Source organism: Pseudorasbora parva, chromosome 2 (genome assembly GCF_024679245.1).
Source record: "Pseudorasbora parva isolate DD20220531a chromosome 2, ASM2467924v1, whole genome shotgun sequence".
NCBI lineage: Eukaryota > Metazoa > Chordata > Actinopteri > Cypriniformes > Gobionidae > Pseudorasbora > Pseudorasbora parva.
Window position 1 is genome coordinate 57,835,860 of NC_090173.1, and position 15,066 is coordinate 57,850,925.

A 15,066-nucleotide genomic window follows, 5' to 3' on the forward strand; every position below is an offset into this window, starting at 1 on the left:
ATCACCTAACTGCGCATTCCACAAAATACATGACGTCACCCGTAGACAGCGCTCGCCAGGGATTGAAATTTACTTTTTTCAAAGTCTACCACTCAATGTTTTTACCAGCCACTTTTTTGTTTTTAACAAATTAATACTACAAGCTCTATAATACTTAAGCAGTTTATTTAATCTCAAGTCTCAATGAAATACTGACATTTTCACGATGATTTGTGGTCTTTTATGGCTTCCAGTTTTATGGTTTTTAGTCCCAAGAATGAAACTATTCATTCTGGCATCTTTGAAGCGTGTTGACAACATACTGAGCAGAACATTGTCAGTAGGGACCCACCGAAATCAAAATTCTTGGCCGAAAGCAAAAAAGAAGAAACCAAAGCCGAAAACCGAAAAATAAAATTCAAACTAGATTGTTTAACTCGACCTCACTCATGTGTATATTAAATAATAATGTACATGCCTACTGGCCTGCAGAAAGGTACAGCAATTGAATAAAGTAATCAAATGTAAAATAACTGCATATTTAACTGTTTAAATGAAAGATTAATCCTTATTAAACTTACAAAAACTATTCAATCAAGAGCATTGTTTAATGTCAAACTAAATATAAGGACATCCCTCAGGCAGCAGTAAAGGCTACTGCGCCTTTAAGACCTGATCCAGGGATATGCTCGTCTTCTCGACTGTGCACACTATACAGTTCACTTGAGGCATATTCAGACTATGTCTGCTTGGATACTCATCAAGATGGACATGTTGACATACTTCTTGTGTGAGTTTGTCCATTTAAGCGCAAGACTTGAAAGAGAACTCAATATTTGCGCGCTGTGAGACTCGCGCGCGCTCTCGGATGATGCACAGCGTCAGATCTTCTCTCAGCGCGCGCGAGTCTCACAGCGCGTCTTCACGCGAGTGATGACGGAGAAAACGACTGGTCATATGCGCACATACGGCAGCACTCGCGTGCACTGAACAAAGTTTACAAAGAGGTGAAACAGCTCGGTAGGTGAAGCGAGTTTACCGGCGCTAATTTCCATCCCTGGCGCGTGCGCTCCGAGCAGATCTCAGACTGAGCGCCCCGTTGTTTTTTAATACTTATGGGGATGAAAATAAATATATTCATAAATACTTTTTGGAGTCAAACTCTTTTGACAAAGCTTGAACAAAATACTTTCAAAATTTAAGACTTTATAAAGCCGTGATAAGACTTTTTAATACTTTATAAGGGTCTTAATTTTCCCAAAATTGATTTATCACCTTTTAAGACTTTTCAAGACCCCGCGGATACCCTGGCCGATGATGCAGGTGATGAAGAGATCCAGGTAGTGGTTGGTACACAGTGTGTGGATGTAGAGCAGGGCTGGAGAGTAATCTGTATAGTACGGTCTCTCCTGGGCCTCTGTTGATACAGACAGCACAGAACAGTTATTGCAGGGTAAATACAGATAAACCAAATCAATGATGCAAAAGGCACTGGGTGTGAGGGGACGACTGCTGCAGAGAGGACCAGAACTTTATCTTGCCATCACTGTGCTCTCCGTTTACAGTCCTCTCATGCAGCACTTGTGCCTTCATGGATTTCAAGCATGCTGCTTTGGTGAACATGCCGTTGTAAATATGGCAGTGTGTGGGAGAACATATGAAAGGACTAGCACCGGTGACTGGGTCATATTGAGTGTTTACCAAGGAGAGCTCAGAGGTGACTGTTTATCGATTAGTAGTACTGTGTGTGATATATTGGACATGACAGCAACCGTAAAATTGATTTGAGTTTGAATCCATCTTTCTGAGTCTGCCATAAAAGCATGTTTAAAGGTAAATACCATATACCAAGAGAGAAGCCTTTTGAGCTACTGAATATCTGAGTTAAACATGCAGGTAGAGCATAACATTAACATGAAACATCTCTCCCTAGCAGATAACACACTCATGGCCACCTTAAAAGTCTTTTATAGTTGCACACAGAAACAGCTTGTCTTTGAATATGATGGGATAATGGCAATCTGTGAATGTCTTCCACATTTTCAGCTCTGAATTTGGAGATCTGCTGAATTCTGCAGAATATAAAATGAGTTAAGCTGAACGTACTAGTCTTTTAATGATAGTTAAATGCTTTATTAGCAAATTATCCAAAATATTTCGTAAATGAGCGCAAGAGTGGTATATTTTCATCTTGAGGCAATCCACTGAGCTTTCTGTGGGAGCAGATTCCATGCGAGGCTGGATAATGGACAGATCTACAGATGTTATTTGGATATGTTGTATATTGGGATGTTTCTTCAACTTATTTGTGTCCCAAATGTGACAACCTTAACAAATAATACTGAGTATATAATTAACATTTAGGTATATCTCACTTATGAGCATCATATTTTCCAATTAAAATGGTCAAATTATGCAAAAGTGTAATTTAATTGTATTTAGGATGCATTCAATGCTAGCCATTTAATTAGCCTAAACAAAGTTAAATGAATATGCCATTTTAATTAAAATATGTTATTTACATTACAGTTTAAAACTGAATACATAACTTGAGATATGGTAAGGATTTTCAATACTTGATTAAAAAAAGCATAATATGACAAATGTGTTCTACAAGAAGTGTTCTTTTGTTCCACATGGCCAAAGTTGAAGAAACACCATGTATTCAAATATTTGCCGCCTTTTCTTTCCTACTCTTTCCAACACTCTGTGTTGTGAGGACTGTTTTATGAGATGTCCTTTAATCTATCCCAGATGAATGCATTGAGGGGCTCTTTGAATAGATCCAGGGAAATAAAACTCAACTGCTATGGACTCAGCTATAAGTACTATAAGTCAAACTCACATACACGATTAATCCCCTGACTGCAGAAAAGGCTAGAGAAGCCAAGTGTGACAAAAATAGATACAAATGTCAGTTGCTAAAGATCATTTATCAGGAAGCTTTATCCTGGCGGGTATGGTGCTTAAACAAAGAAAGCACTTCTTCACATGTATCTGTTTAGTCACGTAAAATCATGGCCTGCATTCTCAGAGTCCTGCAGAAGTGAACCAGACAGCCCTAATAGTGCCTTCAGTGTGCCAAACTGATTAAGACAGACAGCCAGACCATAGCCAACTAACCATTTCTGATCTCTCGACTGTTTACATATGTCTGAGTTCAGTGCACACATCCCCCCACCCCATGTCAATCTGTCTGATATACACTACTGTTTAAAGGTTTGGGGTCAGTAGTAGAAGAAATACTTTTATTCATCAAGGATGCACTAAACTGAATAAAAGTGACAGTTCAAAGGAATTTGTAACATTATAAAAGTTTTACTTTCTATTCATCAAATAATCCTGAATTTTCTTTCATGGTTTCCACAAAAATATGTTTCAACATTGATAACAATCAGTAATGTTTCTTTATAATGATTTCTGAAGGATCATGTGACAATGAAGAAGGAATACATTATATTTTCCAACAGAAAGTGTAATAGTATTTCCCAGTATTACCACTTCTAATCAAATAAATGTAGCCTTGGTGAGCATAAAAGACTTCTTTTCAAAAACATCAAATCTTACCGACCCCAAACCGTTTTAAACAGTGTACACTTGGGGGCCATTCAAACAGGATGCACTCTTGGTCTAAGTTCACATAGAGACTGACATCTTTGGCCATTGTGTTACATGTTGTGCTATGATTCTATTGTATTAAAAGCAATTTTTCAAGTTTCAAATGTGCAATCTTTGAAAACTGATTTTGCATGCACAAATGTGCAAATGGCTTCTTGCTCACTTTGCGCTGCCTGTTCTCAGTAAGTTTGGTTTACTGAGGTGTGATGACTCTACACACTCAAGATTGGTATTACAATCTTGAATTGCTCTGATGGTACACTGTAAAAATTTTGTGTTGGTTTTTGTTGGTTTAACTTAAAGCTACACTGTGTGATATTTCCCCCATCTAGCGGTGTAAAGGTATATGACCATCCAGTGAATATTAGTTTCTGTTCCTCTCAATTCCGATTTCGTTTTAACTCCTACGGTGGCCAATTTAGTCCAAGATTAACATGGCTTCCAGTTCGACCTCGTTCATGACTGCCATCGAGTGTTAAAATGTGGAAATGCGAAGCTTGAATTTACGGGTATGTCCCTCTTTGGCTAATGTACTTTCAAGATGGAGGAGCAACATGGCGACCGGCATTCGAACCCCTCACCCGTATGTATTTTCAATGGCATATTATAAACTTACGAGAATACTTTATTATTTGAAAGAAGTAAATATACTTTAATGAGCACACATATTTTTGAAAGAACTAAGTGTTTTTAGCTAAGAATAAACTTCAAAAGTTACACAGTGTAGCTTTAAAAAAGTAAGTAACCTGGTTGCCTTTAAATGTTGAGTTTATTCAAATAAAAAATTTGAGTTGATAAAATGAAGGAAATGTGTTTAATAAATAGAAACTCATAATATTATTGTATCTGAACCACATAAAAAATGTGATAAATCATGAAAATAGCACTATTTGGCATGTTTCACTGCGTCATCAGAAATGAAACACACACAATTACCCAATATGCTTACAACATCTTTTAATAATATTTTAATAAAGGTTGTCGAATCTCAAAAAAATTTCACTGTATTAACTCAAAATTTTAATTTCAATGAACTCAAAATTTTAAGGCAACCAGGTAACTTTTTCTAAATAATTTTTTACAGTGTAGGAAAATGAACACGTTAAATAAACAGTCCTAATTAGTTCTGGTTTGGTCTTCTATTTAAACTAAAATGGTCTTCTATTAACCGACCACACTATATTATCATAGCAGGATACGATCTTGACGCTGACCCCATATGCACTGTGCAAACGTCCTCTGTTGGCTTGTCATGCAGGCGTTGCGGGAATCTCATGCAGGAGTATGCTGCAGTCCATCGCAATCCAAGGCTGACTTTAGATTGGTGCCAAAATGTGCCACACTAAAATTAAGCACGTTGGCAATACAACTAACTTTACGAACCATGTCGATCGTTGGCATACTGAGTTAACTTCAACAACAACAACAACACAAAAAGACATTCATCAATTCTTGGCTGGGATGTGTCGACAACATTACCACACAGCTCCGAGAGAGCAAAGAGGATCACACGATCGGTGGCATGTTTATAGCGAAGGATCTATGACCCTATTCTGTGGTAGAAAATGGGGGGTTTTGCCACATGCTTAAAACAATTGAGATCCGGTATAAGCTACCGACATTACTGTATTTCACATCTTAATATTTTATTGAATGCAGCTGATGTGATGGTAGGATCAGGACAGGCATATAATTGTCATAGTCTTAAAGCTGCTAAGCTGCTGTTTTTTTGAGAATAGTTTGCACTTTACTACTTGAAAAAAAATTCACAGTAATAAGTGGTTACTGTGTGTTGTTGCACAGAATATTTTTATTCCTGGGTGGTTGTTGTTGTTTGAAAATGCCATATCCAATACCCTGTACCTTTTAATTACATTTGATTTAATTTTATTTCATTACATTTTATTTTATTTAATAACTTGTATGTCAAAGATACAGGAGACACATTGCAGCCAATAAAATCTGTTGTTTAATATCTGCTTGTATTGCATGTAAAATCAGCACCGAACCATCGCTAAACTATGGTTTTCGTGGATCGAAATCCACTATGGATCGTGAACATATGGTCGACAACATTCTTAATAAAACATACATTAAAGAAAATAGATAAAACAGCATCTTTACTTCACAATGCTCATTCTCACATTAACTTTACATTAATGTAATGAAACTATACTCAAGTGACCCATATTTTACATATTTCGTACAGAGAGGAAAGAACGCACATGTCTAAAATGGCGCAGATCCGTTACACGCTCAGCACGTGCAGAGCCTATCGCGTGTGGTGATCACTAACACTCAATTCAGATAACAATTCATACACAAAACATGACAAAAACACATAACGTTACCTGGAAAATACACACGGCCAAAAAGGGTGGTTGAAGCCTCTGCATCACCGTTGCATGTCAAATCATAAAATAAACAGAGTTCGCAGTTCACACACGTCATTTCATCATCACAAATGACACACATCTGACTCGAATGACAGAGCTAGGAGATGACAGACAAAAGCAGTAAACTTGTGTGTAGTATAAAAAGTTAGGCTTTGCACTTGAAAACAGTCCAAACTTAGTTGTTAAGAGAGAGCAATGATCAAATTGCGGCTTACCAGCAGCGACCCATCGCGAAACTGCTGATGTCCGGTTCGCGAACGAATCGTTCTTTTTAACCGGATCTTTATAGTGAACCGGTCGAACCAGTTCACCAAATCGAACTGAATCGTTCTAAACGGTTCGCGTCTCAAATCAGGGCTGATCCCACAAGTTAACTTTCTGACATGAGTGACAGTCTCTCAAACTAGAAATAAAACGAATATCTTGAAGTAGATGCTGTAACTCCAATCGTTTGCTGAAGTGTTTTGCTGAGAGAGCTGATGAACTCACGAGCCGCTGATACTGAGCATGCGCGTGTAACCGAACGGTTCTCGGATCCTCGGTTCAGCAGTACAGATCGAAAACTGTTTCTGTCGGACACGTTCGATACTGAGAACCGATGAGCCGATTTATTTGTTCAGCGGAACGAAATACAGGTTAAGTGTATAAAACTAATCACGTTTGGAAACATCATAACAAAGCTGTCTCATCACTGTATTTAACGTTTGGAAACAATGGATTGTAAAATGGTCAAATTAAACATTTATTTGTTTTATCAATAATGCATGATAATTTCAGGAACAGCTTTTATCTTATTTAATTTCTGAGTCGATACACATTTTAAAATGTAATCAAAACAGTAGGTTTGATAACTGGCATGAAGTTGGTATGACGTTAGACGTTTGATATTCGCAAATTTAGGGACCGTCTCTAAAGTTGCATACGACATTGGTATGCACGTTTCAAACTTCAATAACATTTGAATGGAATAATTTACAGTCATAAATCCAACTGTACAGTGTTCATCCAGGTGTCTGCTATCATGCACATCTTTTATATTTTTGATTTATATTAAAATACACTGTCAAATCATACTTAAATATTGCTGTTTTTCACTACTGTATATTGGCTCATACATAAATATGTCATAATTTACCAAAAAGGAGCAAAAAAATTATACATTTCTTAATAATGAAATCAAACAGATTACACAAACATTTTATTATATCAAATTAGCATTTTTAGGGCCCAAGCCCTGAAAGGGCGCAGAGCCCTATTGTTCTTCTAAGGATTATTTTTTGTTATTATTAGGGCCCAAGCCCTGAAAGGGCGCAGAGCCCTATTGTTCTTCTAAGGATTATTTGTTATTAGGGCCCAAGCCCTGAAAGGGCGAAGAGCCCTATTGTTCTTCTAAGGATTATTATTATTATTATTAGGGCCCAAGCCCTGAAAGGGCGCAGAGCCCTATTGTTCTTCTAAGGGTTTTTAGGGCCCAAGCCCTGAAAGGGCGCAGAGCCCTATTGTTCTTCTAAGGATTATTAGGGCCCAAGCCCTGAAAGGGCGCAGAGCCCTATTGTTCTTCTAAGGATTATTATTATTATTAGGGCCCAAACCCTGAAAGGGCGCAGAGCCCTATTGTTCTTCTAAGGATTATTATTATTAGGGCCCAAGCCCTGAAAGGGCGCAGAGCCCTATTGTTCTTCTAAGGATTATTATTAGGGCCCAAGCCCTGAAAGGGCGCAGAGCCCTATTGTTCTTCTAAGGATTATTATTATTAGGGCCCAAGCCCTGAAAGGGCGCAGAGCCCTATTGTTCTTCTAAGGATTATTTTTTTTTGTTATTAGGGCCCAAGCCCTGAAAGGGCGCAGAGCCCTATTGTTCTTCTAAGGATTATTTTTTGTTATTAGGGCCCAAGCCCTGAAAGGGCGAAGAGCCCTATTGTTCTTCTAAGGATTATTAGGGCCCAAGCCCTGAAAGGGCGCAGAGCCCTATTGTTCTTCTAAGGATTATTAGGGCCCAAGCCCTGAAAGGGCGCAGAGCCCTATTGTTCTTCTAAGGATTATTTTTTTTTTTTGTTATTATTTATTATTTTTTTACGCGACTATTTGGGCATTTTTGAGGCCCTTCCCATGCTCGAAAACTCTTGAAACTTTGCACACGCATCAGAATGTGCGGCCATCAGGGCCGGGCTGAGGCTGGGACCCGGGCGTGGCAGGGGGGCTCAACAGCGCCCCCTAAAGTGGGGTCTGAAAACGTGGTCTATAAATCAAACACACTTGCATGTAGATATATGAAACTCGGTACACATATAGAGCTCATCGGGCCGAACAACTTTCGTGCTCTAAGTTATGTGTCAGCCCAACAGGAAGTGAGCTATTATGGGTTGTTCGGAAAACGCATGCTCTGGAATTTGCGATACTCCTCCTAGACGATTAACCCGATCAGCACCAAACTCAGTCACCATGAAGTCAAGACACTGAGGATGCTAAATTGCGAGCAACTTTTTGATATCTCAAACGGTTTGGCCGTGGCGAAGAGACGAATTTATGGCGAGAAAAAGGAAACAGGAAGTGTGTTATAACTTTTGCATACATTAATTCATTTTGATGAAACTTCAGCTGTGTGTTCGTTGTAAGAGGCCGATCACATGGATATGACTTTTGTGAGTCAAAGTTATAGCGCCACCAACTGGCAGCAGGAAGTGTCACTTTTGTCCAAAGTGGGGGGTTAGTTTTATCTACATTCACCAAACTCGGTATATATATTGTACTTTTCGAGCCGGACAACTTTCTAATTTACAGTCATTAGCTCTGACCAACAGGAAGTCAGATAATTTGATTGGAAGATAACACAAAGTGGAAAGCGAGCTCTGAGTTTTTACCTTCTCCTCAAAAGCGATTCATTCAATCTCCTCCAAACTCGGACAACATGAAGTAAATATACAGAAGATGCTAAAATGCGAACGGTTATTGGATATCTCAAATGGTGTTCCCGTAGCAAAAGGCTAAAAAAAGACAAAATAGGGACACAATGCGTGGTTCATAAATAAGGCTATACTCCCACCTGCTGGTTATTCTATATATCACACTGTTTTTTTTTTTTTTTTTTTTTTTTTTTTTCAACACTTATGCTCTCCCTTAAATGTCCAGCAGGGGGCAATATTGTATAAGCTTTCAAGCAAAAAACCTTGCCTCTGTGTGTCTGTGTGAATGGTTTTCTTGCCTGGTGGGGACTTAAACCTGAATGCACACAGACTCATGGGGACTTCCCAATGGGTACAGAAGCTTATAAATCAGACAGAATGAGTTCTTTTGAAAATGTAAAAATGCAGAAAGTTGTGTGATGGGTAGGTTTAGGGGTAGGAGCAGTGTAGGAAGACAGAATATATGGTTTGTACAGCATAAAAACCATTACGTCTATGAGTCCCCAAAAAGATTGTGAACTAGACGTGTGTGTGTGTGTGTGTGTGTGTGTGTGTGTGTGTGTGTGTGTGTGTGTGTGTGTGTGGAGAGAGAGGGAGGGGGGCTGATTTCTACCTTCAGCTTACTACAGTGTGTCTGTGTGTGTGTGTGTGGAGAGGGGGGAGGGGGGAGGGGGGGGGCTGATTTCGAACTTCAGCTTACTACTGTGTGTGTGTGTGTGTGTGTGTGTGTGTGTGTGTGTGTGTGTGTGTGTGTGTGGAGAGGGGGGAGGGGGGGGGGGCTGATTTCGAACTTCAGCTTACTACTGTGTGTGTGTGTGTGTGTGTGTGTGTGTGTGTGTGTGTGTTGTTCTAGCCTGGTGAGGACTTCAACCTGAATGCACACAGACTCATGGGGACTTCCCAATGGGTACAGAAGCTTATAAATCAAACAGAAGGAGTTCTTTTGAAAATGTAAAAATGCAGAAATGTGTGTGATGGGTAGGTTTAGGGGCAGGTCTCTCTCTCTCTCTCTCTCTCTCTCTCTCTCTCTCTCTCTCTCTCTCTCTCTCTCTCTCTCTCTCTCTCTCTCTCTCTCTCTCTCTCTCTCTCTGTGTGTGTGTGTGTGGAGGGAGTCTCTCTCACTCTGTGTGTGTCACCTTTTCTCTTGTGTTTTCATAATTTAACCCTTTCATATCATAGGCTATCACAAAAATCTATCACTTGTGAAAAATAAGTAAAAAACTAAAACATATATTATATCTTTAATTAAATACTGGTCTTCTGAACTTACAAAATTTCGAGCTGCAAAAAATACATTTGCACATAATTGAACGTGATATCCTAATACTTTTAATTGTTTTCTATAACATGGGCTTTAAAGAAGGTCATGTGCTGTGTTTGCAAAGATCACGTATGACACCTCTTTAAACTAATTATTTATTGATAGAATTCAAATGGATAATTTTTTTTAATTTCACATGATTTTATAAAAGTGGCTGTTTATTATAAACTTCCATAAATTATATGCACGCATATTACTCTTCCCTGACACTGATATTAAAATCATTGTTGCGGTCTCTGTGATTTGGCTTATTTTTAAGAGAAGTGTCAGGATAATACAACTTCAGCATTTGGACAGTATTCTGCACTCATTTTGAAATTGACATTTGACATCATCTGACATAAAATTAATGAATAAAATGTAATTGATCTCATAGATGTGAGTGTTGTGGTTCCTGGTCATAGCAGCACCAGTTGCTGCAGTTAATGAGGTGAATTCAAATGACTTTGACATAGTCCCTTTTTTTATTTTTTCCCATATTAAATGCCTATTGGCCTGCTGTGCACAGTTAAGCTGATGCCACCGGGGTTGCGGTGCCACCGGCTTGGGCCCGCCATCGCTGCTCGCAGCTTTAATTATTATTTATTATTATTTTTTTTACCGACTATTTGGGCATTTTTGGGGCCTTTCCCATGCTCGAAAACTCTTGAAACTTTGCACACGCATCAGAATGCGCGGCCATCAGGGCCGGGCTGAGGCTGGGACCCGGGCGTGGCAAGGAGGCTCGACAGCGCCCCCTAAAGTGGGGTCTGAAAACGGGGTCTATAAATCAAACACACTTGCACGTACATATATGAAACTCGGTACACATATAGAGCTCATCGGGCCGAACAACTTTTGTGCTCTAAGTTATGCGTCAGCCCAACAGGAAGTGAGCTATTATGGGTTGTTCGGAAAACGCATGCTGTGGAATTTGCGGTACTCCTCCTAGACGATTGACCCGATCAGCACCAAACTCGGTCAGCCTGAAGTCAAGACACTGAGGATGCTAAATTGCGAGCAACTTTTTGATATCTCAAACGGTTTGGCCGTGGCGAAGAGACGAATTTATGGCGAGAAAAGGCAAACAGGAAGTGTATTATAACTTCTGCATACATTAATTCATTTTGATGAAACTTCAGCTGTGTGTTCGTTGTAAGAGGACGATCACATGGATATGACTTTTGTGAGTCAAAGTTATAGCGCCACCAACTGGCAGCAGGAAGTGTGTCACTTTCAAAATTGCTTTAAATCCCCATCTTATTTTCACCCGATTTACTTCAAACTTCATCAGTATTATGTCAAAACATGGCAGATATAGACATATAAATGGATTCCTGATTCTAGAAAAACTGTTGTCATGGCAACGTGTCAAAGTCTAATAATCTTTTTTGGTGTTTTTGAGACTCTTCACATGCTTGAAATTGCATGAAACTCAACACACACATCAGACATGCTGTCCAGAAGATGCAAGCAAAGATTCAGAAACGGGCGTGGTAGAGGGGCTCAGTAGCGCCATCTTTTGTCCAAAGTGGGGGGTTAGTTTTATCTACATTCACCAAACTCGGTATATATATTGTACATTTCGAGCCGGACAACTTTCTAATTTACAGTCATTAGCTGTGACCGACAGGAAGTCAGATAATTTGGTTGGAAGATAACAAGAAGTCGAAAGCGAGCTCTGAGTTTTTAACCTCTCCTCAAAAGCGATTCATTCAATCTCCTCCAAACTCGGACAACATAAAGTAAATATACAGAAGATGCTAAAATGCGAACGGTTATTGGATATCTCAAACGGTGTTCCCGTAGCAAAAGCCTAAAAAAGATAAAATAAGCACACAAGTGCCTGGTTCATTAATAAGGCTATACTCCCACCTGCTGGTTATTCTATATAGCACACAGTTTTTTTTGTTTTTTTTTGTTCAACACTTATGCTCTCCCTTAAATGACCAGTAGAGGGCAATATTGTATAAGTTTTCAAGCAAAAAACCTTGCCTCTGTGTGTGTGTGAGAATGGTTTTCTAGCCTGGTGGGGACTAAAACCTGAATGCACACAGACTCATGGGGACTTCCCAATGGGTACAAAAGCTTATAAATCAGACAGAAGGAGTTCTTTTGAAAATGTAAAAATGCAGAAAGTTTTGTGTGATGGGTAGGTTTTGGGGTAGGAGCAGTGTAGGAGGACAGAATATGGTTTGTACAGCATAAAAACCATTATGTCTATGGTGAGTCCCCAAACAGATAGTGAACCAGACATGAGTGAGTGTGTGTGTGTGTGTGTGTGTGTGTGGGGTGGGGTGGGGGGGGGATGGGCTGAACTGATAAGAGTTGCCTGCAGCATACTTTAGCATTACTAGTGTGTGTGTGTGTGTGTGTGTGTGTGTGTGTGTGTGTGTGTGTGTGTGTGTGTGTGTGTGTGTGTGTGTGTGTGTGTGTGTGTGTGTGTTCTTTTTTCTAGCCTGGTGGGGACTTCAACCTGAATGCACACAGACTCATGGGGACACGTGTCACTGATTTCTACAGTGAGTGTGTGTGTGTGTGTGTGTGTGTGTGTGTGTGTGTGTGTGTGTGTGTGTGTGTGTGTGTGTGTGTGTGAGAGAGAGAGAGCCACTCTTCTGTCTAAAAAGATTACCTCTCAATGCTGTGCTTTGGCCTGCATTAAAGGATTAAACATATTATTCTGGGTTTGAATAAAAAAAATCATGTATAAAACCAGTTTATTTGTAGGGCATTGACAATATTGTTTTATATAATTAGTTAAATAATTGTGTTAATACCAATAATTATTAATAAAAATATATAAATATAAAAAAACATTACTAACAAAAGAAAAAACACATTTAATTGTCTTTAAAAAGAAAAGGAAAAAATAAGTAGTGTGTGTAACTTAAAAATGAGAAGAATAATGCCTTTTGTTTAAGGACAAAAATGAGAACCAATGAGCTACCGGCATATAGAATAACCAGAAGGTGAGAGTGTAGCCTTATTTAGTAACCAGGTTGGATATGTCCTAGGAACACTGTTTTGAAGATAAAACTATTGTTGTTATTGCAAAACAGTGAAATAAAAACAATGATCTCTCACTGTTTAGATTTTGTGTCTGTCATTCCCCTTCCCCCTCACTCTCCCTCTCTCAGGATCACTCTATGTGTGTGTGTGTGTGTGTGTGTGTGTGTGTGTGTGTGTGTGTGTGTGTGTGTGTGTGTGTGTGTGTGTGTGTGTGTGTGTGTGTGTGTGTGTGTGGAGGGGGTCTCTCTCACTCTGTGTGTCGCCTTGTTTCTTGTTTTTCATAATTTAACCATTTCATATCATAGGCTATCAGCAATATCTATCACTTTATTGTGAAAAATAAGTTTTAAAAAATGTATTATATATATATTGAGCTGCAAAAAATACATTTGCACATAATTGAAAGTGATGTCCTAATACTTTTAATTGTTTTCTATAACATGGGCTTTAAAGAAGGTCATGCGCTGTGTTTGCAAAGATCACGTATGACACCTCTTTAAACTAATTATTTATTGATAAAATTCAAATGGATAAAAAAAAAAAATTCACATGATCTTATAAAAGTGGCTGTTTATAATAAACTTCTATAAATTTTATGCACGCATATTACTCTTACCTGACACTGATATTAAAATCATTGTTGCGGTCTCTGTGATTTGGCTTAATTTATTTTTAAGAGAAGTGTAAGGATAATATAACTTCAGCATTTGGACAGTATTCTGCACTCATTTGAAATTGACATTTGACATCACCTGACATAAAATTAAAGAATAAAATGTAATTGATCTCAGAGATGTGAGTGTTGTGGTTCCTGGTCATAGCAGCACCAGTTGCTGCAGTTAATGAGGTGAATTCAAATGAATTTGACATAGTCCCATTATTTATTTTTTCCCATATTAAATGCCTATTGCATGCTGTGCACAGTTAAGCTGATGCCACCGGGGTGGCGGTGCCCCCGGCTTGGGCCCGTCATCGCTGCTCGCAGCTTTAATTTTTTTTTGTTATTATTTATTATTTTTTTACGCGACTATTTGGGCATTTTTGGGGCTCTTCCCATGCTCGAAAACTCTTGAAACTTTGCACACGCGTCAGAATGCGCGGCCATCAGGGCCGGGCTGAGGCTGGGACCCGGGCGTGGCAGGAGGGCTCGACAGCGCCCCCTAAAGTGGGGTCTGAAAACGTGGTCTATAAATCAAACACACTTGCACGTACATATATGAAACTCGGTACACATATAGAGCTCATCGGGCCGAACAACTTTCGTGCTCTAAGTTATGTGTCAGCCCAACAGGAAGTGAGCTATTATGGGTTGTTCGGAAAACGCATGCTCTGGAATTTGCGATACTCCTCCTAGACGATTGACCCGATCAGCACCAAACTCGGTCAGCATGAAGTCAAGACACTGAGGATGCTAAATTGCGAGCAACTTTTTGATATCTCAAACGGTTTGGCCGTGGCGAGGAGACGAATTTATGGCGAGAAAAGGGAAACAGGAAGTGTGTTATAACTTCTGCATTCATTAATTCATTTTGATGAAACTTCAGCTGTGTGTTCGTTGTAAGAGGCCGATCACATGGATATGACTTTTGTGAGTCAAAGTTATAGCGCCACCAACTGGCAGCAGGAAGTGTCACTTTTGTCCAAAGTGGGGAGTTAGTTTTATCTACATTCACCAAACTCGGTATGTATATTGTACTTTTCGAGCCGGACAACTTTCTAATTTACAGTCATTAGCTCTGACCAACAGGAAGTCAGATAATTTGGTTGGAAGATAACAAGAAGTGGAAAGCGAGCTCTGAGTTTTTACCTTCTCCTCAAAAGTGATTCATTCAATCTCCTCCAAACTCGGACAACATGAAGTA

General features: G+C 39.2%; 1 protein-coding gene across 1 annotated transcript in view; it reads right to left on the reverse strand.

The window, feature by feature from the left end:
* LOC137049264 (voltage-dependent T-type calcium channel subunit alpha-1H-like) overlaps positions 1 to 15,066 on the reverse strand; it is a 124,280-nt gene that overhangs the window by 12,880 nt on the left and 96,334 nt on the right. The window contains 1 exon segment of the mRNA XM_067427765.1: positions 1,299 to 1,396. Coding sequence (XP_067283866.1) covers positions 1,299 to 1,396 — 98 coding nt within the window.